The sequence below is a fragment of the Psammomys obesus genome, unplaced genomic scaffold (genome assembly GCF_907164565.1).
Source record: "Psammomys obesus unplaced genomic scaffold, mPsaObe1.curated_primary_1811, whole genome shotgun sequence".
In the NCBI taxonomy this organism is placed as follows: Eukaryota; Metazoa; Chordata; class Mammalia; order Rodentia; family Muridae; genus Psammomys; species Psammomys obesus.
This window is the reverse complement of record NW_026592776.1, coordinates 4,033,388-4,059,440: the sequence shown is the minus strand read 5'-3', so window position 1 is coordinate 4,059,440 and position 26,053 is coordinate 4,033,388. Positions and strand designations below refer to the sequence as shown.

The window sequence follows — 26,053 nt, the reverse complement described above, 5'->3', positions numbered from 1 at the left end:
CCAGCCTTTTACTGATACTGAGCAGTACAAGTAGAATTTGAGCCAAATGTCCACCTGATTTCATAGCCCATAATCTTTCCAAGTTTATAGTGATATTGAAGAAATAATAGTCCTTGAGAATATTAACACCTGCTGTAGTAGGAAAGTTTGGAGAACCATAGTCAGTCTTAAATTGTCAAAGAATGAGATTTTGGGGAGGTAGGCCCTAAGCAGAAGTAAACATAAGGGAATTGCAACAAAAATGTGTACTAACTTTGTTGTTTCTTGAGGTGGTGGTATGTAGTCAAGACTGGCTTTAAACTCATGTGGTCAAGGATGGCCTTGAACCCAACACTACTTCCTGTATTTCCATCCTTTTGGGATTCTTATAGTTCACCACTACACACCCACTAACTTTATAGATTTAAAGGCCTGCCAAGCAGATTCAGAGTTCCAAAGAGCAGAGAGAACAGATTTAAGTAAGAAAGGTCCTTATGTTCAGAAAGTTAGACTATGAGGTAAATGGTTAAGGAAAATAGGCATACTCTCTGCTTGCTTTTGTCTCTGAAGTGCTGACATTAAAAGCCTGTGCCGACATTGTCTGGCTTCATTTTTCCGGGGTTCCTGCTTCTGTTGTTTTGTTCTTTTTTGTGATTTTTTTTTTTTTGAGACTTGGCTTCTTTCTGTAAGAGCTCTGGCTGACCTCAAACTCACATAGACTACCTGTGTCTGTCACCCTGTATACTTGGATGAAAGGCATGTTCCACCATGCCCACCTGCCAGTTTTTAAATATTTTTCATAACTTATAATGAGAGTGTGAGGGCTGAGGGCTGAAGGGGTGGTTCAATGTTTAAGACTTATGCAGTCTTGAGGATCTGAGATTGGATCCCATTAAAGATGATTTAACATACTCAGGACTCTATGGGCGAATAGTCATAGGTTATTTTGTGCCCTAATTATACAAAGGACCTAAGCATGCACAGGGTCTTTGAAAAGATCTCCCTGTAGATAATGACACCAAAGCATGATAATCTCTGTACTTGGATGAAGCTCAGACTATTTTTTTTCCTTTACAGACTATTTGTTCAATGTTGCCAGTGCTGCCACAAAGAAGATCACTGAGTCTTTTGCTGAAACTGCTCAGTCAATAAAGAAATCAGTGGAAGAAGGAAAAATAGATGACATCATTGATAAGGTACATTTAGATAACTTGTAAAAGTAAGAACATATGAAAATTGTAAGTAATCATCTCTCTTTTTTAGTTTTTGTCGAGATAGGGTTCCTCTGTGTAGCCTTGAGTATTCTGGAATCACTTTATAGACCAGGCTCACCTTGAATATCAGACATCTGCCTGTCTCTGCCTCTCAGAATGCTCGAGATTTTAGGCATATGCCACCACACCTGGCTGTAAGTCTTTAACTCAAGTAAAATATAATATTATCCTGATGAGATGTTTTTTTGAGAATATCTTTTCTTAGGCTGGAGTGATGGCTCAGAGGTTAAGAACACTGGCTACTCTTCCAAAGGTTCTCTTGAGTTCAATTCCTGGCACCACATGGTGGCTAACAACCATCTAAGATGGGATCTGGTGCCCTCTTCTGGAGAGCAGGTGTATATGTAGGCAGAACACTATATATATAGTAAATCTTTCTTAAAAAAAGATCTTTTCTTCATTCTTGGATTATTTCATACACGTACACAGTATATATTGATTGTAATTCTTAACTTTCAATGTAATTTGACTTTTCATGTGTTTTGTTTAACAGAGCATAATTGGCGATTTTCAAAAAGAACAGAAAAAATTTGTTGAGGAACAGCATACAAAAAAGTCAGGTATGAAACAGGTTTTAGTGCATTTATCTGTGTCTGTTTATGTGTAGTTTGTGATGCTGGAAATCAGGCGCAAGTCATTGCACATACTAGACAAGCACTACTACTGAGCTGCAATCCCAGCATCCCTACCAGGTTTTATTGAGCATCTACTATGTGCTAGACTTAAACTAAGTCTCTAAGAATACAAAATGTATAATACTTGGGTAGAGCCCAGTGGTAGAACATGTGCATAGTATTTTCAAGGCTCTGGGTTAGAGTCTTAGCACCAAAAAAGTTATATGTATAGCCAGGTATAGTGGCTCAACCTGTAATCCTAGCATTTGGGAAGCTAAAAAAGATTTGCTATGAGTGAGGCTGTACTCCCAGCTGGTCTACATGATGAGTTTTAGAACAGCCAGGTCCTTGTCTCTAAAAAAGAAAAAGTAACACACACACAGAGAATTCAGTCTTTTATTGAACATGTTAGAGAAGAGGGTCAATCAAAAAGACCAAAGCCTAGCTGGGCAGTGGTGGTTCACGCCTTTAATCCCAGCACTTGAGAGGCAGAGGCAGGCAGATCTCTATGAGTTCAATGCCATTCTAGTCTACAGAGCAAGTTACTAGACAGCCAAGACTACATAGAGAGACCCTGTCTCAAAAACAAACAAAAAGACTGAAGCCAAGTCAGGCCTGTGGTGTACACTCCTGTGATCCTGGTACCCAAGAAGGTAAGGCAAAAGGATTGCCATTAGTTGGGACCATCCATGGTTAGATTAGCAGGACCTAATATAAAAGCAAAAAATAAAAGGGGGCTGGAGAGATGGCTCAGCAGCTAAGAGTTCTGTCTGCTCTTCCAGAGGTCCTGAGTTTAATTCCCAGCAACCACATGATGGCTCACAACCACCTATACTGAAATAGGATGCCCTCTTCTGGCATGCAAATGTGCATGTAGATAGAGCACTCATACATAAAATAAGCTAATTAATTAATTTAAAATATTTTAAAAACCAAAATAAAGGATAACCTACCTGAGTCCTATAACCCCTAGCATTTTAGAGGTACAGGTAGAAAGACTACCTCATCATGTGAGGGGCAAATCTGGAACTGCCTCTTTAGAATAGATTCCTTTGGATCTGCCATGTATTGGTGGTTAGGGAGATAGTCTACTATAAGAAGCAGATGGGTGCTTGAGTGGAGTCCTGGATTCTCTTCTTAATCATGTCATCTCGGTATCGTCAGTATTCAGCTTCTAACTGTTCTTCAACAATTTGGTTCTAGCCCTATCGCTTATTGCCTCTAAATTGTCTTTTGCTTTGGTTTCACTATTCAAGATCCTGTCAATTCTCTCTTTCCTTTCCTTCCCTCTCCCTCTCTCTGATTTTCATTACCTTTATTTACTTCTGGCCTTTGTATGGCAGAGGACAACTTCTAGGACTGGGATCTATTCTTATACCATGTGTGTCCCAAGGATCGACATGGCATCAGGTTAGCAGTAACTACTTTTAACAGCTAAGCCATCTCAATAGTCCTTTCTATTTATTTTTATTGTTAATTATGTATATGTATATAAAATATATATATAGGGCATATCCTATATATATCACTGAACCCACTGAGCCATCTCTCCAGATTTTTGTTGTTGTTGTTGAGACAGGGTTGTACTTGTGTCTTTGGCTGGTCTGGAACTTGTGTAGTCCAGGATGGCCTTGAATTGACAGAAATGCCTGCCCCTGCCGCCCAAGTGCTAAGACTAAATGGATCACCATGCCCAGCTTCTTTTTGTTTAATAACGTCTCACTCTAGCCCAGGCTTTTTAGAACTTGAAACAGTTATTTGCGTCAGCTTCCCAAGTGCCAGGATTACAGGCATATACTACCATGCCCAGAGACATATATAATACATTAATCTAACACTAATTTTGCTAGTTGACCCAGTAATGTTCTTTATAATATTTCCCCCCAGAATGTAGTTAAGTTTAAAAACTAGTTGAGGATATATTGTATTCTGTTACTTCACCTACAGTTTTTTAATCTGGAATGTCCTAACTTTTTTTTTTTTTTTTTTTTTTGTCTGTTTTTGAGACAGGGTTTTAGGCAATCCTGGCTGACCTCATATTTGCTATGTAGCTGAGGTTGTCCTTGAATTCCTGGTCTTCCTGAATCCACCTCCAAGTACTGAGGCTGGGCCGCTCCACACTTAATATACTTTTGTATATTTGAGCTTTATCTGATATTTCCTCATGTTTAGAATCAGATTGTATAGTCTTGATATTTTGTCCTTCTCAAAATAACATGTTCAGGGATCTATAGTGTGTTTCTCCTCTACTGTTTGTGTATATGTATGCCTGTATAGACACATGTGTGCCACTTTACACATGTGAAGGTCAAAGGATTCTTTCACCATGTGGGTCCTAGGCATTGAATTCTCCTCTTTAGTCTTAATGGTTAAGTACCTTTACCCACTGATTATCTCATTAAATTGCTGTCAGACTTCTGTACTGTCATTCAAGAAAATTATTTATTGACCAAATGCATATGTGCATAAAGCTTACAAATTAAAAGTTTAGGTGTTGCAATGAATAACCATATTTGGAGCTCGTTGGTAAATTATTGTCTTAAGTGGTCCTATAAAAACTTTTCTTGTTTTTTGAAATGACACGTTATGGTGTAACTATTGTAACCATGTAGTGCCCGAAGAAGCCAGAAGAGAGTATCAGATCCCTGAAACTGGAATTAGTAGGCAGTTGTGAGCTGCCGTGTAGGTGCCCAGATTATCTGCAAGAGCAGCAAGTGCTCTTAACCACTGAACTATCTCTCTAGCCGCCTATAACCTTTTTGTTTTCTCGTCTGTAGAATCAGCTGTGCCTCCATGGGTTGACTGCCATGATGAAGAAGCAATTCAACAGCAGATTTTGGCTTTATCAGCTGTAAGTATCCTGTAAATACCCCTTGTAGGTAACCTTTTTCTCCTGTCATGTTACAGCTCTGTTCATAAGAGTTAACCTTTCGCTAAATCTTTTGTTGTTGTTGTTGATTTCGATTTTTTTTTTGTTTTCTTTTCTTGTTATTGTTTTGTTTTCAAAACAGGGTTTCTCTATGTAGCCTTGGCTGTCTGGTAATTTTCTCTGGGAGGCAGATCTGTGAGTTCAAGGCCAACCTGATCTACAAAGTGAGTTGAGGACAGCCAAGGCTACACAGAGAAAACCCTGTTTAAAAAAAATTACATTTACTTATTTTCTGTATGTTTTACACACACATCACAGCACATGTGGAGAACACAGTATAACATGCAAGGAGTTGGTTCTCTCCTACCATGTGAGTCCAAGGGCTCTCTGAACTATCTCACTGGAAGCTCCATTTTATCCTATCTCTGACCCCATTGAAGAACTAGAGAATAAACTCAGGCCTTGTGTCTTGTGAATTTATGCATATGCTCTATTATCACTGAGCTACACCACCTGTACCCCACCTCTACTGTTCTGTTTTGTTTTGTTTTGTTTTTTCTAGCAAAAATTTATGAGTCGTTCTTGGCTTGTACCTCCGAGTCTTTCTTGGCTTATACCTCCTCCACAGGAAAGCCTGCTAAATATTGATTGAAATAATTGTACTCATGGACTAGAAACTCTACTTCTAGGAATTTGTTCTAAAGATACCATTTTAAGGCCCAGCAAGATGGCTCAGTGGATAAAAAAAAAAAAAAAAAAAAAAAACTTGGTGACCTGAGTCTAATCCCTTAGACAAATGTATGCAAGTATAGCTGACTTTTAGAATTCAACAGGTTAGAAACTACTTAAATGACTATAGACATGGGTCTGGTTTAGTAAGTTATGGTAAATTAGTGCTCATTTGATTTAGGCATTAGAGCTAGAAAGTTGTTCATGACTTTGAAAGAAAAAGGAAAGTCAGGGGCTGGAGAGATGGCTCAGTGGTTAAGACCACTGTCTGCTCTTCCAAAGGTCATGAGTTCAATTCCCAGCGACCACATCGTAGCTCACAACCATCTATAATGTGAACTGATTCCTTCTTCTGACAGATGTAAATGCAGATAGAACACTCATATACATAAAATAAATAAATCTTTTTTAAAAAAAAAAAAAGCATGTGATACCAACACCAGGCTTCATGAAACATTAAAAAAAAAAAAAAAAAAAGAAAAAGAACACTTGCTGCTCTTCCAGAGGTCCCGAGTTCAATTCCCAACAATCACACGGTGGCTCATGACCATCTCTAAAAGGATCTGATGCCTGCTTCTGGCATGTAGGTATAAATGCAGAACAGAGCACTCCTACAATAAAAAAAAGTACATAAGTAAATAAATTTTTTTGAAAAGCAAAAGGAAAGTCAGCTTTTATGTTTGTAATCCCAGGAGGTGGAGGGAGAAGGACCAAGAATTCAAGGGTATCCTCCAATAAAGAATTTAAAGCTAGCCTTTGCTATAGGAGACTGTCTTTAAAATAAAAAGTTGGGACTGGAGTGTTGGCTCAGTGGTTAAGAACATTAGGTGCTCTTTCAGAGGACCCAGGTCTGATTGTTAGCACCCATATGTCTGCTTACCACCATCCATAATTTTCAGTCTCAGGATCTGGTACCCTCTTCTGACGTCTGCAGTCACCAGGCATACATGTCATGCATAGAAATAGATGTTGGCAAAACGCCCATACACATACAAACTTTAAAAAAAAGAAAGAAAGAATGGTTTTGAAAAGTAAATGTTAATGCCAGAAGTTGCCTCTAAGTAGTAGGATTTTCTGTTGTTTTGTTTTCCTTTATTGAGTTTGATCTCAGACAGGTTAATATGTTCTCCCAAACTTAGTAGGTAGCACAAACGAGCCTTGGACTGATTCTATAGCAGAGCTTGCTGGCCTTAAATCCTACGTTCCAAGTACAGGGATTTGAGGCCTTAATACTGTACCCAGCACTTGGTTTTGGTATTCTCAAGTTCATGCTTTTCTTGAATGTTTTGTGGGGTTGTCATGGTGGTGGTACTGTTTTTATTTTCTGTTGCTTGATTTTCAGGTTTTGTTTTGTTTTGTTTTTCGACACAGGGTTTCACTATGTAGCATCATTGGCTGTCCTGGACTCACTTTGTAGACCAGCTGACCTTGAACTCATAGATATCCACCTGCCTCTGCCTCCCTGAACACTGTTTTGTTTATTTATTTTATGTGTGTGGGTGGTTTGCCTGCATGTATGTCCATTGTACCACTTTCATGCAGTATCTGAGGAAGCTGGGAAAAGTTGTGTGATCCCCTAGAACTGAAGTTACAGATATTGTAAACTGCCGTGTGGGTGATTTTAATGGAACCTAGGTCCTCTGGAAGGGCAGCCAGTGCTCGTTTTCACTGAGCCATCACTCCAGCCCCATCTTCTTCCTTCCACTCTGGATCCTGGGAATCAAACTCAGGTCATCAGGCATGGTGGCAAAGACCTTTCCTCACTGAGCCATCTCATCAGCTCAGTTTCTTGTCTTTTTGAGGCTGGGTCTCATGTAGTCCAGGCTGACTTCCAAACCTCTATACAGATAGTCAGTACTGACTTTGAAGTCCTGATCCCCCTGACCTCTAACTCCCAAGTGGTGGGATTTTAGGTCTCTTCTATTACACTTTGGCCTTTAGTTAGATTATTTTTAAAAGCTTTTACATATCTAAAGGTGGCCAATAATAAAAAAAAATACATGTTTATATGCTTTTTTAAAGATTTATTTATTATACAATATCCTGTCTGCATGTACACCTACACACCAGAAAAGGGCACCAGATTTCATCTTAGATGGTTGTGAGCCACCATGTGGTTTCTGGGAATTGAACTCAGGACCTCTGGAAGAGCAACCAGTGCTCTTAATAGCTCTCCAGTCCCTGTTTATATGCCTTTTGACTACGTGATTTCAACCAAGTGAACTGTCAACTCCTACGAGCCTCTGTCCAGGTGAGAGTTAGAAAAAAATATGAAAAGATAGATTGTTCTATCTCTTTAAGTGGGCAAGTCAGTGACAGCTCAGTGGAGTTTATGACTGAAGGCTCTGTTAAAATTCACTGTATCAAATCCATGATATATTGTGACTTGTTAATTACATTTTGTGACCCCCCCTTGCCGGTTTTTGCCTCCATTTCTTATCACAGGACAAGAGAAATTTCCTTCGTGACCCACCAGCTGGAGTTCAGTTTAACTTTGACTTCGATCAGATGTACCCTGTTGCCTTGGTCATGCTCCAAGAAGATGAACTCCTGAACAAGATGAGATTTGCCCTTGTTCCTAAACTGTAAGCATGCTTTCCAGTCAAAGAGACCCTGCTCACTCCTGCAGTGGTCATTTCTGTTCCACTGTAGTGATTTCACTTTAACTAAGGGCTCTAGTTATATACACAGCATTAGAGAAGAGTCACTGAATGGAGACCAGAACACCCTCGACACTATCTGTTCATCCAAACAGGCCCTGCAACCGTCCAGGTCCTGTGAGCTTGGCTGCATGACCAGAATGGAAAGGGAGGGCAGACTTGGCAGGAAAGTCAGGATAGGATGTTCTCTTTTGCCCAGTTATATAAAAGGTAGAACATGTCTCCTTCAGAAACTACAAATACAGCCAAATGAAATCAGGTCTGTAAAGGTCCCTCACCTTTTGCCCGAACTCCAGTGTTTTGTATTCATGTTCTACACAGCTGTGTTCTGTTCTCTTTCTTGTGGTTTTTATTCCACCAAAGAAAGGCCCTTCCCTATTCTAAAATCCCAGTTGCCCTTTATGTTCCAGAGCAAGCAGTATTCTGTGATACCTACCAGCAGAGGGCGACCTTCCCCTCTGCAGCATTCCTGCGGCTTTGTCTCCCTCTGACTCTCTTGTAGAGTTTTTGTTGTTTTCTTTGCAGCACTGGAAATTGAATTTAGGACCTGGCTCACACCAGGCAATTGTTTTAACACTGGAATACATCCCCAGACCTCTTTTTGACTTTTAATTTTAACACTGGGCCTTACTAGGTTGCCTAGCTGAGCCTTGAAGTCATTTTGTATCCTCAGCAGGACTTGAACTTTCAGTCCTCCTGCTTCAGGCTCCCAATTTACTGGGTTTACAGGCCTGAGCAACCAGTTCTAGTTTTTATTATAATGATGATGGTCATTGCTGTTATTTTGTTCATATTTTTCAAGTCAGCTTTCCAAGCAGGGCTTGGCTCAGGACTATAATCCTAGCACTTGGGAGGCATAGGCAGAGGCAGCCTGGGTCACAAGTGGGAGGCCCTGTTTCTAAACAAAACTCAGGGCATGGTGACTCACATTTATCATGCCAGTACTTAGGAAGTTGAGGCAGGAGAATCAGAGTTTGAGGATAGCCTGGGCTATAAAGTAAGACCCTATCAAAAAAAAAAAGTCAAAACAAATAAAGCTAGCATTCTTTCTCAGTTTGTGAGACTACCCTTTTTAGAATATTCTTATTCTTGTTTCATGGTTGCAAGATCTTGCTGTTCCTCCGAGGGTAAAATGTATAGTTCTCTCAAAATATCATTCTGTGAACTTTTCTCAGAAACTGTGTAGAGCTCTGCCTTCTACATTGTGGCCTCCCCTCCCTTGTCTTTTGCAGTAATAGCACTGTATCAAGGGTACTTGGCCACCTTACGTTCAGATGAACTTTATGGCTGGAGAGAACTTAAACTAGCCGTAACTAGGTAGCTTCCCTACTAGAGGACTCTTCAACCTCTTGGCCAGCTGCAGCCAAGACAACCAAGGATGGCCTGACACCAATTCATGGACAGGTTGTGCCTGCAGCTTCAGTATGGCATCACAGCCCCAGTCTCAACTGCACCAGGAGATCCTAAGTACCACATAGGAAACTGCTTAGGCTCTCTATATAGGAAGGGACAGGGCAAGGCGTAGAGCCATCTCCCTACTCTTCACAGGCATGTGTGGCCTGTGTTCCAGAGCTGTCTGAACTCGTGCCTAGTTAGCTTGCCTGCCATTTGCTGACCACCCATCCCATTAGTAACACAATTCCACACAATACATTTTTGTTTGCCTGTTGACTTTTCAGCTTCCAATGTTCTGCCCTCTCCTATTTCCTGTGTCTGTAAGATTTATTTGTGCAATTCTTCTGTGATTTCTGGGTTGTATTCAGAGGGAGTATACCTAAGTTCATGGTCATTATGCAATGTTTAGCTGACCACAATGCTTTGACAAATATTTCCTAGTCCTTGGGACCCCATGGAACCTCAGGTCTATTGTCTATATGAGAATACTACTTGGGAAAAGTTATTCTAGCCTCAGGAAGCCAGTTACATTAGAACCTTTTCTTTGTATTTTCCTCTATAGTGAAACACTTTTATCCATAACTATCAACATACTGGTAGTAAATTCCTTTTTACTGTTGTTTGGTGTGTTTTTGTTTTTGTTTTTAAGAAAGGCTTTCATGTAACCCAGATTGGCTTCAGACACCATACATAGTTGAAAATGACCATGAGTGTCTCTGATCCTCCTCCCTAACTTCCCAAGAGCTTGGTTTACAGGCACATAACCACTAGAGACAGAGACCAAGTTGCTCTGGCTGGCCTGAAACTCACTATTATTGATCAGGCTAGCTAGCCCCGAGTCTTTCAGGAGTCCTTGTGCTTCTGCCTCCTATGTGCTAGGTGCTGGGACTGGAGGCATGAGTCATCACAACCAGTCTTTCTTTTGAGATCTGTTTTCCTATATACCAGGCTGGCTTCAAACTTACCCTGGAACCAGTATTATATAGCTAAAATCACATTATACAAATTTCATCTTTACACTGTGTGGCTAAAAGGTCTATTTTTAGTTAATGATATAAAGAAATACGCCATCTATTCCACTACTGCATATGCTCACAAAGCCCTAGGAATTGACTTTTTTTTTTATTTTATTTTTACTGTTTTAAAGGATTCAGGGATGAGTGAGACAAGTACTCTGCCCTTACAGATGGTCATAATTTTTAATTGGTCATGGTGGTGCCCCTATCATCCCAGTACTCAGGAGGCTGGGGATAGAGAGTTGGAGGCCAGCCTGGGAATATGTATATATGTATATATATTATGATATTGAGACCTTATATTAAAAAGTCTAGCTGAGGGACTGGAGAGATGACTCAGTGGTTAAGAGCACTGGCTGCTTTTCCAGGGGACCCAATTTTGATTCCCAGTACCCACATGGTGACTTTAACTCTGGGGAATCTGATGCCCTCTTCTGGCCTCTTTGTGTTCATAGGCATACAAATGCTGCAAAAACATACATGTAGGCAAAATACTCATACACATAACATAATTTTTAAAAATCTAGCTTGAGCTTATAAGATGGTTCAGTGGGTAAAGGCAATTGCTGCCAAGATTGAAGACTTAAGTCCTTGGTGTTACATGGTAGAAGGAAACTATGAGAGTTGGGAGACTAACTGGGCATGTTTACCTTCTAAGTCCCAGGGTCTTAAGCTGTAACATTAGAGCCAGGCAAAAATGAAGTTGCAGCTGAATGTTTAAGATGCTAAGAAAGAAGACTGCTACCAGTTTGAGGCCAATCTAGGCTTTATAGTAAGTTCCAGATAAAGCTTGTGTTACAGGCTAAATGAAACTCTGTCTTGAATGGAAAACATTGAAGTTGTGAGGAAGTGGGCTGCCTATGTATCTTCAAGGCCACTTTTAATTCTGAGCTCTGTGAAATCATCTCACATGAACTAACCTTGGGTGTACTAATGTCTCTGTGATGACTCACAGGTTCTGTTTGCTCTTTTTATGAACAAAACAACCATTTGGACTGCTTTCTTTGCCAGACTCCCTCCCTCTTGATGTAAGAGAAGCAGGCAATTGCAGAAAACTTCTGCATCAGCCTCTGGGAAAGACTCACTCCAGATGACATTTTAAAGGTTCAAAAAGATCCTATGATAAAGAGCCTACTGGGCACAGCTATTGCTCCCAAACACGACTCTTATTTCTGCTTTTGTGGTGGATCTGAGGCATTAGGAGCCTGTGATAAACACTGGACAAATGTCAGCCTGAGCCTGGAAAAGACTGTTGGTTTCTCTCCTGCTATCAGAGGACCTCTGTGTTTGTCTGTGATACAGCAGCAGGGCATTTGCTAGGTTCAGGCTACCATACGGAAGTGCTCACATACTAATGTACATTTTGAAATATGGGACCAGTGCTTCATTTTCTAAATGAAGTGACTGCCTCTGTTCAGAAAGAGTATCCCAGATGATCAGTGTGACACTCAGAGAAGAAAAGTCTATAGAAGCTCTGTATTTGTTCATAATGGTTTGGTTTGGTTTGGTTTTTATGTTAAGGGGAGGGATGTCCTTTGCTTTTATATTTCTCTTTCTTGTTGTTTCTTTGAAGTTTTGTATCTTTGAAGTTTTGTAGTTGTAGTTGTTTGGGGTTTGTGTGGATGGTTGGCAGTAAGGGCTCACATATTTGACACTGGTCTGGAATGCTATATATAATGTAAGGTGACCTTGAAATTCTGATTCTCCTTCTCCTGCCCTGAAGTTCTGGGATTATAGACTTTGGCCACCATACCCTGTTTATATGATGCTGGGGTTAGAATCCAAGCTTTGTACATGCCAGGCTAAACAAGCACTCTACCAGCTGAGCTCCATCCCCAGATATGCACCCTTTCTGGTTTGGTTTATGTTTGTCTTCCAAACTAGAGATTATAATTTGAGAGAACAGTCATCAATTTTTAAATCATTATTTTGAAACAATGAAAAGTTTGAAAGATTTGAATTGTAATACAGACCCTTTAGTTGTGGGGTTTTTGGTTGTTTTTTTGTTTTTGTTTTGTTTTTTTGGTTTTTTGAGACAGGGTTTCTCTGTGTAGTCTTGGCTGTCCAGACTCTCTTTTGTAGACCAGGCTGGCCTTGAACTCACAGAGATCCACCTGCCTCTTGACTCCCAGAGAGTGTGCGCCACTATGCCCAGCTGAGGCCCTGTTTTAAAGTTTTATTTGTTCTAATGTTTTAATGTTCTTTTTAGCAAAAGAATGCAATTAACTTCACAAAGATTCCAGTAAATGTCACAGATTACATTTAGTTCTTGTGTCTCATCAGTCTCTTTCCATCCTTTGCACCTTGTATGAGGCACACTGCCATTTGTTCTGGCACAGTTCACACTTAGTTCACTGGAAGGTGGTATCTGGCAGGCACTTAACTATAAAATTACAGATTTCCTCTTTGAAAGTAATTAGTGTCAGGCATGATGGCAAGGCCTATAATCCCAACACTCAAGAAGGAGAGACAGAATAGCAAATTCAAGGTTAGCTTGGGCTACATTTCAAGACCATGTTTCAAATAATATAATGATAATAATTAGAGCTGAGCATACGTATGCACATCGAATCTCAGCACTGGGGAAGAACATTACTGTGGGCTACATAGTGAGGTCAAAGCCAGCCTTTGGATACACATCAAAACCTTGTTTTAATAAACAAACAAAGGGCTAGAAATATGACTCAGAGGTTAAGAGCACTTGGTGCTCTTGCAAAGAACCCAGATTTGGTTTCTAGTCAATGCATGTGTGGCTTACAACTGCATGCAGCTCCAGCTCCAAGGGATTATGTGTGGATGTGTGGGTAAGTATACCCACTTACTTACGCATGTGTTTGTATGTGTGTGCACATGTGTGCATGTGTGTTTTGAAATAAGGTCTCATGCCGCTATCCTGCCTAGACCTGGCTGTGTAGTTGAGGATGACCTTTTACTTCTGATCCTCCTGCCTGCCTCTATCTCTTGAATGGTGTGATTACAGCCATGCCCCACCATGCGTAGGGGATCAAACCCAGGACTTTGTGCATATTAGGCAAATGCTCTACCAATTAAGCTATGTATCAGCATTAAAGACTTAATAAAAATATATTATTTGAGAAGTCAGAGGACAACTTGTGGAAGTCAGTTCTCTCCTTCCAACATATGGAGAGCAGGGATCAAACTCAGGTCATTAGGCTCATCAGTAAGTGTGTTTACTCACGGAACCATCTTACTGGCCCCTTATGAACTTTGAAATTTCATTCTCCTCATCAATTTTTTCATATATTTGCATTTATATCCATTTAGTCTCATGCATTTGATACAGTGGGTTCTAATCTGTTATTTTGATGCTATTTTGATGTCATCCCATTGACAGGTAGGGGCTCAGTGAAACTCACATCTGTAGCCTTTGAAGGTAGCTCTGTTTGAAACAGGATTACAATATGTAGCCCTGGCTGTCCTGAAACTCAGTATGTAGATGAGGCTAGCCTCACATTCAGAGATCCACCTTCCTCTGCTTCCTGAATGCTGGGATTAAAGGTATGTGCCACCACACCAAGCTCCAAGCTCATTTTAATTTTATCTTCCTCTAACCCTGGCACCCAGCATTTATTCAGAAAGTGCTGAAACCTCTTAGTGGAAAATAAATTTTATATTATTCCTTATTAGGATCGATTAAACATAATAATGGGTTTTAGAAAATGACATGGAGAAAGCAAGAACTGAACACCACTGGGGTGTCACTTCTCGCCAGCAGATGATGCAGCTAAGGGGTGTGCACATGCTCAGCTGTGTCTCTGGAATGAAAACTATCCAAAGGGATACCTAGGAAGGTATCCTAGGTGATCACTCTCATTTTCTAATGTTTGGAACTCCCTGCTCTGCCAGTGAGGTTCTGTGACCTTTAATATTTTTACTTTTTTTTTTTTCAATTTGCTGCATGTAATTAAGCTCTGACTAAGTTTCTGACCCCTCTCTCACTCAGACACCATTCTCTTTCCACTTGGTTCTTATTATCCTTCTGGGCCATCTGTTTTGTGTACTCACCAAACACCACTTGAGCACCAACGCCTCATGCCAAACAAATCCAATATGCAACCAAGTTTGAGGATCACTATGAGTTCTCAGGTTAAATAGAAAGGACTTCATTCTTTATCAGCCATCTCACAGATGGTTGTAGGTATAATTTGTAGTAGAGTGCTTGCCTAGTTTGCACAAGGCTCTGGATTCTATAACCAATTCTGCCTCACACGCAAAGCCTTTATAACCATCTCTGATTCTGTTTCTGCTAGTTGCTAGCTATTTTAATAAGCTGCCTGCTGATATATTTCCTGAAGAATAACGTCAAGCCAGGTGTGGTAACGAATGCCTGTAATCCCAACACTTGGGTGAGGCAGGAGGATCAGCTGGTCAAGGCCTACCTTAGCTGCATAGTGATTTTGAGGCCAGTCTGTGATAAATGGGACTCAGTCTTTAAAAACAAACAAGGGCTGGGGTGACGGCTCATCAGTTAAAGCACTTGCCTACAAGCATGAGGACTAAATGCTCAGAACCCGTGTAGATACCAGGTAGGTGTGAGCCAGCCTTAGAAAGAGGATACAGGAGATCCTGGAGCCAGCTGAGCAGCTGGACTAACCCTATCTAAACTGGCTATATCAGTGAGCTCAGGGTTTGATTGAGAGATCCTATGGCAATACATAATGAAGTGGAAGAGCAGTTGAGGATGGATCCTAATATTCAGCATTGAGCCTCCACATGCACATGTATACATATGCTCACACACATTCAAACATGTATACATACACACAAACACATGAAAAGCAGAAAACAAAAAGAAACATTATTGCTAGACATAGTGGCGTACTCATTCAATCCCAGCACTGGGAGGCAGAAGCAGGCGGATCTCAGGTTCAAGACCATCCTGGTCTACAAAGTGAGTCCTGGACAGCCTTTCTGGAAAAAACAAAACAAAAAAAGGACAATATCCACAATTTTTTCCCACTGCCTAAAAGCATTTACTCCTTCAGAAAACAGTAAAAGACCCACAGTGTGCTGGCTCTGAGTCTCCCTGGTTAGTCACACTGCCACACATGAATGCTTTGTTTCTTTCTGCCAAGAACCAAATATGTATAATAAAATACTAATAAATATGAGGCCACCAAGATAGATTAGCAGGTAAAGGCACTTGCTGCCAAGCCTTATCACATGAGTTCAAGCCACACATGGCAAGAGAGCCAACTCCTGAAAGTTGTCCTATGGACTTTGCATGCATGCTCATACACACACACAATAAGTGTAATTTTTTTTAAAAGGGACTGGATAAATGGCTTAGCAGTCAAGAACACTGGCTGCTCTTCCAGAGGACCCAGGTTCAATTCCCAACATCCACATGGTGGCTCTCAGCAGTCTGTAACTCCACTTCCATGGAATCTGATACCATCTTTTGGCCTTCCATAGCTCATCTTTTGCTGTTGTAGAGAATATAGTTTGGTTTATCCTGTCATTTAACTTTTACTTAGAAAACAAATGATCATTTTCTTTAGCCCTCACAAGGAATGGAAAACACTCAGGAGCTGGAGCTTTAGCTTGGTAGTTGAATACTAGCTTGCCTGGCATGCATGAAACCCTAAGTACCACCCCCAAAGCCAAATAAATAGATGATCTGTTCTAGGCTCTGCTGTACTAATATGTGGACCTGTGACCCTCGCATTCTCATATGTGTCATTTTCTATCAAAGTGTGAAAGAAGAAACATTCTGGAGAAACTACTTCTACCGAATCTCCCTGATTAAACAGTCAGCCCAACTCACCGCACTGGCTGCCCAGCAGCAGGCATCTGGAAATGACGAGAAAAGCAGCAGCAGAGATGATGATTTGCCTCTGGCAGGTATGTTCTGGGGAGAAGAGATCATTCTGGAAGAAAAGAATTGATGTAAAAATATTCCTGACTTTAGAGGTGCTAATGAGCTTGTCATCTTGTATGCATCAAAAATATTGACATCTCTGTACAGAAAAATTATTTTCTTTGCAAAGGAATTTTTCTGTTGCACTTTCAGACCCAGTTTATATGGGTCTTCCCCAGGTGTTCTTTTCTTTGCTATCTCATTCTTGCTGTTTTTTTTTTTTCTTTTTATTACTCTTAAAAGGGGTTCTACAACCACAGGTCCAAGGAAATCAGGACGAATAGAAATCTGAGAAACACCTGGCCATGGTTGTGCATGCCTGTAACCCTAACACGTGAGATGTGAAGAGTCCAGTAGCACTTATTCCAGTCCAATTTCAAGTATCCATCCCTGAGCTAAGCTACTAAACACATGGCACTTTCCTCCAGTGACATGACCCTGCTGCTAAGGAACAAGTTTTATAATATCAGCAGCTATTTGATGAACTATGATAGTAATTAATACAGTATCCTAGACTATCATATAGATGACTCTGCAGTTCAGTCGCACTTCTTGCTCTTCCAGAGAACCCAGGTTCAATTCCCAGTAATCACATAGATGGCTGACAGTCCCATGGACTTCCAGTTGCAGGGGATCTGACAACCTCTTCTGACCTCCGTGGGTTCTCAGACATATAAATAAAAATAAAGCTGGATGTGCTGGCACACACCTTTAATCCCAGCACCCTGGAGGCAGAGGTAATCAGATCTGTGTGAATCACAGGCCATCTTGGTCTACATAGAGAATTAAAGGCCAGCTTGGGATATATAGTAAGATCCTGTCTCAAAAAACTAAACAAACAATAAATAAAATACATATTTTATAATATTTTATTTATTTCGTAGCACTGAGAATGGATCCCAGGGCTTTACAAATGCTAGACGGTGCTAGCTCAGTGATAGAGCACTTACCTAGCATATGTGCAGATATGTTTCATTCCCAGCACTACCAAAAAAGAAAAGAAGAAAGCCATTTTTTCCAAAGAAAAGTATTCAGTAAAGACTGTTAGCATGGTTAGTACAATAAAAAGTAGTTATGAGTGAGTGTTGCTCTCAAAGAGGACTCAAGTTCAGTCCCCCAAATCCACATTAGGCAGCTCACAATTGCCTGTAACTCCAACACTAAATTAACCAGAAGAATGCTGAGAATGGGGCATTGTGTTTCCCTTTGTGCTTTCTAACCACGTTGATAACAGGGAAGCTTGATAAACAGCTTCATTCTTAGTATTCTAAAAGAAAGAACAGAACCAGTTTTGAAGTCCAAAGATGATTTCCTAATAGAACTTCCATATAAGGGACAGTGAATGTGGTTACAGTTTTAAAAAGACAATCCTGCCAGGCATGGTGGTGTACATATTCAATCCCAGCACTTGGGAGGCAGAGGCACGTGGATCTCTGAGTTCCAGGGTAGTCGGGGCTACATAATATCTGTGCATATTTTAGCTGTTCTTATGATAAGTATTTAGAAGTAAATCAAGCAATTATTGTTTCTTTATTCTCATTTTATAGAAGCAGTGCGACCCAAAACACCACCTGTTGTAATCAAATCTCAGCTTAAAGACCAAGAGGTAAGATTTCCTGCACTCTGCCCAAACTTTGGCTGAGTCGCAGCATCTGCTTTGATACCCTGCTGGGTAGAGTCTTTCAGAGGTCCTCTGTGGTAGGCTCCTGTCCTGTTCCCTGTCTTCTCCCTCTTCCAATGTCCATCCTGTTTGCCTTTCTGAGTGAGGATTGAGCATCTTACCCAGGGCAACTCCTTCTTGCTTAGCTTCTTTAGGTGTACAGATTTTAGTATGATTATCCAATATTATATGTCTAATATCCACTTATAAGTGAGTGTATACCATGTGTGTCTTTCTGCTTCTGGGATACCTCACTCAGGATGATCTTTTCTAGTTCCCACCATTTGCCTGCAAATTTCATGATTTCCTTGTTTTTAATTGCAAGGACCATTCATAGAAATAACCTAGAACCCCTGCATAGATGTAGCCCATGGCATCTCAGTGTCCAAGTGGATTCCCTAGTAAGGGGAACAGGGGCTGTCTCTGACATGAACTTAGTGGCTGGTTCATTGATCAACTCCCCCTGAGGAGAGTTAGCCTTACCAGGCCACAGAGGAAGACAACGCAGACAGTCCTGATGAGACCTTATAGGCTAGGGTCAGAGGGAAGGAGCAGAGGACCTCCTCTATCAGTGGACTGTGGGAGGGGCAGGGGACGAGAAGAGGGAGGGAGGGGTCTCTCAGATGGGATACAAGTGAATAAATTGTAATAAATAAAAAAATTAAAATTTTAAAAAATTAAGAGGTAATACAGTTTTACATTATACATTACATTTACATTATATGTGTGAAAATGAAGTCACTGGGTTAACTATCTCTGATACCATTTAAAACAGCATAAGGGTGTTGGTCATATGTCTGCAAGATGAGGAGTCCAGTAGTTGAATAATAGCTGAGAGCTTAGGTGAATTCCTGGCATAAATACTCCTAGATGTGCTCATCAGGAATCAGAGAGAATGATTTGAAAGATCTAAACAGTGAGGGAGAATAATAGCCTCAGGTGGTAACTCATTCTGTTACCAAGCAACTGCCAGTTAGAAGGTTGGAGAGCATTGTCTTACTGCTAACAGAGAAGAATAAAAAAATGAGACTGAGTTAAATTATGAGACAACTATTAACCAACATACTAGTGCCTAGGTGTCACTTAGAAGCCATTTCAAGAGCATTTTGGTTGCATTTCAGGATGAGGAAGAAATCTCTACCAGCCCAGGAGTTTCTGAGTTTGTAAGCGATGCCTTTGATGCCTGCAACTTAAGCCAGGAGGATTTAAAAAAGGAAATGGAGCAACTTGTACTTGATAAGAACCAAGAGGAAACAACTGCACTAGAAGGTAATACACATGCACACATGCTAGCTTTGTCCTTTATTCCTAATTCCAAAGTTGGTTGAATACAAATTTCATTTTAAAGCCAGTGGACAGAGGCTGGGAATGTAGCTCAGTTGGTAGAGTGCTTATCTAGCCTGCATGATGCCCTGAGTTCATTCCCCAGAACCACATAACCATACATGGCGGCATACACTTGTAATCCCAGAATTCAGGAGGTAGAGACAGAAAGAGCAGATGTTTAAGGCCAGTCTTAGCCACATGAAATCCTGTCTCAGAAAAATAATAAAGCCAGTCAACAAATTAGTCATGGTAGTGTATACTCCTCTAATCCCAGCACTTAGGAAGGGTAAGGCAGAAAAGTTGACATGAATTTGAAGCCATTTTGAGTTACATAGTGAGTTCCAGGCCAGCGAGAGCAGTATAGTAATATCCAGTTTCAAAAACAATCCCACTAAAAGCAATCAAACTAAAAATGAATTCTAGCTGTATTTTTTTACACAGTAATGGGGATTGAACCCAGGGCTTTGCAGGTTTGCTACACCTCACTCACATCCCTAGCTTTTTTGTTGTTTGAAACAGGTTCTCGTGTAGTCTAGGGTGGTTTCAATCCCACTGTATAGTCTGCTGGCCTTGACCTCCTGCCTCTCTACCTGGGATTTTATGTATCCCACCATGCTGCCTAACCTTCCCTTTTTAAAATGCCATGTTTTGTTTTTTCACTCTCCTTTTTCTAACACTCTACAGTATCTGTCATATCTTCTACATACTGGGGTCAGTATCAGGCATGTGCTAAAACTGGGCATGGTGGTCACAACTGTAATCCCAACACTCAAGTGGTAGAAGCAGGAGGATCAGAAGTTCAGGGTCATCCTCAGCCAATAGGGAGTTGGAGGCCAGCCTGGCATACCTAGAGAGATGGCTCAGCAGGTAACCAAGCTCACTGTCAAGCCTGATGAACTGGGTTGGATTCTTAGGAACAAAACAAATAAACAAAAAACAGCTAGGCCTTTTGTCAAGTATTACAGTCGAATGAATTGTTACTATAAGTATTATGAGTTCAAAAAACAACTTTCTTTGCCTCTCTCTTTGTTACCTATAGAAGATTCTGCTGATTGGGAGAAGGAGCTACAACAGGAACTTCAGGAATATGAAGTGGTAGCAGAGTCCGAGAAGCGAGACGAAAACTGGGATAAAGAAATTGAAAAGATACTTCAGGAGGAGAATTAGCCGTCTCCCAAACCATTTCTTAACATCGCATTAAAATCCGATGCTCGCTGACTCATGAAGGCACTGTGTAGCTTTATGAAATTTGAAATTAGCTAAAACTTGCCTCTTAAAAAGAAAGTATGTAGAGCAGCTATTGTAGTAATCAAAAAGTAACGGGATATTGTATGTCATTTTCATATAAATGCAAGTCACCAATGTTCTTATAGGCAGCAGAGCTATGTATGCCACAAAAACACAGGTAAAATACTGGTTTGTTTCCCACAAGGTTGGCAACGTAATTTATTCTTTAGTCAAGGTTTTCTATATATTCCTTTCCTTTTTGTTGATACATGGGTTAAAGTACTTAATGGCTTAATTACTATCAGAATGACCAAATTATACCAAAGAGCTCAAAAGAAAGCACTTTCAAAACTATCTTCTCAGATATTTTCTAAAATTCTGTCTGAAAGCCAAAAGCTGAGATAACTAGGTTCATTTGAATGATATAAACATCACCAAATTTGATGTTAAAAAACACTGTGCAAGTCTTGAGATGTGGTGGGCCCTTGCCTGTCATTCACAACGCCCTCCATTATATCAACCAAAAAAAAAAAAAATACAAAATAGATTTCTTTAAAGTTTTACTTTTCCCTAGAGCCTTTTCATTCTGTTTTGTTAAGTCTACCACAAATTCAACATCGTGTTTTTTTGTAGGAACATGGGCCTTCAGTCCCTTTTGTATTAATAGCTATTAAGAAGCCTTGTTCTCAAGGTAATGGTCACTATGTATAAATGTCTTAATTAAATTCTATTAATTAAATTAATAGAATGATCTTCCTTGGAGTACAACTTCTAGAACTTTCTAGTTCATTCTTTATGTATTCTGCTATGCCAGCAGGCATCCGTTTATAGAATAAGATCATTTTAAAAGACCAAGGTGTTTTAATGTTAGAAAACTTTCATATTTTCACAGCGCCTTTATTTCATAAGGGGAATAAAACAAGATGTTTCTTTATAAGAAAATTGTACATAATGATATTCTTGTACCAATAAAAACTAGTCTATGGTCCTCTGGCATAGGTGGTCAGTGACAGATCTGGGAATGGGTTCAAACATTACTTTCATGTTCATCATTTAAGATATGCACTGGTAAAATGAACCAGACTGCTTCACTTCATGTCACTTCATTTTAGCAATAAACTTGTATCTTCCATGAGGCCAGTGACCCAATAGGAAAGAATTTCCACTTAAAATGTCAGAAACTGCCCTACTAATGTAAAAAGTGCTCATTTGTGTGTGGTTTGGAGACAGGGTCTCCTGTAGTTCTAGCTGGCCCGGAATTCACTGTGTAGATCAGGCTGGGCCTCAAACTTAAAGTGATCCTTCCTGCCTCTGCTTCTGCCTCTAAGTGATATTTTGTTAATTTGATAGAAAAAAAAAAGGAGCAGGAGAGATGGCTCAGCTGTTAAGAGCAATGTCCGCTCTTCCAGAGGTCCTGAGTTCAATTCCCAGCAACCACATGGTGGCTCAACAACCTCTTTACTGGAATCTGATGTCCTCTTCTGGCGTGCAGGTGTATGTGCAGATAGAACACTCAATACATAAATAAATAAAAATGTTAAAATGATTTTAAGAGCTAAAAATCCTAGATGTAAACAGGTATAATAATGCCTGGTTTTTAATACATATATACACACACTTGAGACAGGGTCTTATTATGTAGCTCTCTAGCTATCCTTGAATTCACTATGGAGATCACGCTGGCCTTGGACCCACAGAAATCTACTTGCTTTTGCCTCACAAGTGACAGGAGGAAATGAATAGCACTATACCTAGCTTGCACTAAAATTTATACCGATGAATAAACACACAAAAAAGCAAAGGTTTCAGAGAGAAGGAAAAAAAAAAAACCTAGGCATGGTGGTACATGGCTGTGCTTCAGTACTTGAAAGGCAGAAGCAGAAAAATCAGGTTTGGGATAACCATAACTTCATAGTAAATTCAAGGCCAGCCTGGGCTACATGAAACCCTAACTCAAGAAATTCAAAACAGAAACAAATAGAAATTCCCTTATGAAGTGGGAAATCTTAGTTAACTTTTAAGAAGTTGAACTTAAGCAGGTGAATTGGGTCATTGGATAAAGGCACTTGCATGTAAGCCTGAGTCCATCACCAGAACCCATGGTGGAAAGAACAAACCAACTCACAAAAGTTGTTCCTCTGACCGCTACATTCTCTCCATGGTGTACATGCCCCTACTCATACAGGCAGGCACACACACACACACACACACACACACACACACAATTTGTCTGTATATATGCATATGAGTACAGGTACTCACAGACACTGGAAAAGGACATCAGATTGCCTGGAGCTAGAGTTACAAATACTGGTAAGATGTCTGATATAGGTGCTGAAAGCTCAACTTGAGTTCTCTGTAAAAATCAATATTTTATATATATATATTTACTGACCCAATAATAAAGTTAACCTAGGAAAGCCCACCTTAATAGTCAAAACAACCAGCTGGGTCGTGGTGGCTCACACCTTTAATCCTAGCACTCAGGGAGGCAGAGGCAGGTGGATCTCTATGAGTTCAAGGCCACCCTGGTCTACAAGAGAAACCCTGTCTCAAAAAATCAAAAAGATTTTAATATGTATATCCTATTTTATGTGTCTAATATCCACTTATAAGTGAGTGTATACCAGCAGGGTATTGAAACAGATGCTGAGACTCATAGCCAAACTTTGGGCAGAGTGCAGGGAATCTTATGAAAGAAAGGAGAGATAGAAAGGCCTGGAGGGGACAGGAGCTCTACATGGAGATCAATAGAACCAAAAAAATATGGACCCAGGGGTCTTTTCTGAGACTCATACGCCAACCAAGGACTATTCATGGAGATAACCTAGAAGCCCTGCATAGATGTAGCCCATGGCAGCTCAGTGACCAAGTGGGTTCCCTAGTAATGGGAACGGGGACTGTCTCTGACATGAATTCAGTGGCTGGCTCTTTGATCACCTTCCCCTGATAGCGGTCCAGCTTTGCCAGGCCACAGAGAAAGACAATTCAGACAGTCCTGAAGAGACCTTAATAGGCTAGGATCAGATAGAAGGGGAGGAGGACCTCCCCTATCAGTGGACTGTGGGAGGGCCATGGGAGGAGAAAAGGGAGGGAAGGGTGGGATTGGGAAGGTGAGAGGTGGGCCACAGCTGGGATACAGAGTGAATGAATTTTAATAAATAAAAAAAATTTAAATATGGGTACAAAGGGAAAGGATAGTATATTTGGGAGAAATTACAGTGGGGTGATAATATGATTACACAGAATAAAAATTTTAAATAAATAAAAATGAGGAAACTTTTTAAAAATTGTTTTAAAAAAAAAAGAGGCACAGCAACCATTAAATCTGCATGTACAGAGTTTAAAGAGGCACCGTAAGCAGATGATTTTCTGTGATAAAAATATTATTGTCCTGGAGGTATAACTCAGTGATAGATCTCTAGCCTAGCATGTGAGAGGCTCTGGAGGTTTTTTGTTTTTTGTTTTTTATTACTGTACGTATGTGAGTGCCATGCTACGAGTATGGATATCAGAGAATAACTTTCAGGACTTAGTTCTGTCCTTTTACCTTTATGTGGGTCCCAGGGATCAAACTGCACTTCTATCTTAGTGAGCCATCTCACATCTCACCAGAACCTGAGGATTTTTGTTTTTGTTGTTTTGTTTGTCTTTGTCTTCCCCCCACCCCCAGAGCTAAGGACTGAACCCAAGGCCTAGAAGTGCTCTACCACTGAGCTAAATCCCCAACCCCTGACAATTGTTTTTTTTTAATTATTTTTAATTTCATTAATTATAGTTCATTCACTTTGTAACCCTCCTGTAGCTCGCTCCCTCCTCCCCTCCCAATCTCACCCTTCCTTCCTCTTCCCCACCCATACCCCTTCCCTAGTCCACTGATAAGGGAGGTCCTCCTCCCCCTCCCTCCGACCCCAGTCTAACAGGTCTCATCAGGAGTGGCTGCCTTGTCTTCCTCTGTGGACTGGTAAGGCTGCCCGCCCCCCCTCAGAGGGAGGTGATCAAAGAGCAGGCCAGACAATTGTTTTTGAAGCTTTTTTTTTTTTTTCAGTTTTTTAAGATCTAACTGAGTCTGGACATGGTAGCACACACCTTTAATTCTAGTAGGAGGCAAAGGCAGGAAGATCTCTGAGTTTGAAGGAAGCCTGCTCTGCTTAGTGTATTCCAGGCCAACCTGGACTATGTAGTGAGTCTATCTCAAAACAAACAAATATGTGTTTATGTGGAGACTGGTGAGATGGCTCAGAGGGTAAAGGCACTTTTCTCCAAGGCCGAAGACCTGAATTCGATCCCTGGAACCAATGTAGTGAAATAAGAGAACTGACACCCAGAAGTGAACTCTAGACACATACTATGGCGCACACAAACTTGCACACAGAGGTATGGTGGCGGTACACACCCTTCATCCCAGCACTTGAGAAGCAGGTAGATCTCTCTGAGTTCACAGCCAGCTTGGTCTACAGAGTGAGTTCTGGGACAAAATTACCAAATAGAAATAAGCTAGTGAATTTATATGCAGGTGGTCATGCTTGGTGGCTGCACAATAAAAACAAACTGGGGAGTCAGGCACTATTAGCCTCCAGGGCCCTCTGAAGAAGTGCCAAAGAAGCTGACACTGTGTATATATAGTCATGGAGGTCTATGCTGTCAAAAATTCCACAAATCATTCTTGTGGGCAACCAGGATAGAACATGGTTTGAATCAAGAGGCCTGAGTGATAAGACAAGAGATGTCCTTAGACAAGATACCATGTCCCCAGTATCAATCAAATAAATGGGTTGAGTTACATGTTCCTAAGATACATTCAACACATACAAGCAAGTGCCTATTTTAAAAGGCCTCTGCAGGCTGAGGATATAAATCAATAGTAGGATACCTAGCATATACAAGCTGTTGGATTCAATCCCCAGAACCACTAAAATACTTCATACAATGGATGGCATTTTTCTTTTTTTTTTATTGTTTTAGAATATTTTCTCCTTCAATGATTTCATATATGTACATAATGTCTCTTCATATCCATTCCCAACCCTCCCCTCCTGTACCCTCTGGTTCCCCCCGTACATACTTGGTTCTGTTTTCAAAGTGACTTTGTTGGGGCGAAAGATGATTCAGTGGGTAAGAGCAATAAAAGGAGCCAAGAAGGGGTAGCTCACACTTTTAATCCCAGACTCAGGAGACAGAGTTCAAGACCAGTCTGGTCTACAAATTGAGTTCTAAGATATCTAGGGCTCTGTTACACAGAGAAATCTTGTCTTAAAAAACAAAACTAAAGGCAGGAGAAATGGCTAAGAGATTAAAAGCACTGGCTGCTCTTCCAGAGGTCCTGAGTTCAATTCCTAGCAACCATATGGCACTCACAAGCATGTATAATCTGGTGCTCTCTCCTGACATGCAGATAGAACAATGTATATATAATAAATCTT

The 26,053-nt window shown here is 40.5% G+C and overlaps 1 protein-coding gene across 1 annotated transcript in view; it reads left to right on the top strand.

Annotated features, from left to right (window-relative positions):
- Positions 1-21,618, top strand: part of Syap1 (synapse associated protein 1) — a 27,042-nt gene extending 5,424 nt beyond the window's left edge. The window contains exons 2-9 of the mRNA XM_055615738.1: positions 1,057-1,175; positions 1,747-1,813; positions 4,645-4,718; positions 7,911-8,050; positions 16,253-16,401; positions 17,965-18,023; positions 19,199-19,346; positions 20,443-21,618. Of these exons, the coding sequence (XP_055471713.1) occupies positions 1,057-1,175; positions 1,747-1,813; positions 4,645-4,718; positions 7,911-8,050; positions 16,253-16,401; positions 17,965-18,023; positions 19,199-19,346; positions 20,443-20,570 (884 nt within the window). The 3' untranslated portion in view covers positions 20,571-21,618. The remainder of the gene's footprint in view (positions 1-1,056; positions 1,176-1,746; positions 1,814-4,644; positions 4,719-7,910; positions 8,051-16,252; positions 16,402-17,964; positions 18,024-19,198; positions 19,347-20,442) is intronic.
- The last annotated feature ends 4,435 nt before the right edge of the window (positions 21,619-26,053 follow it).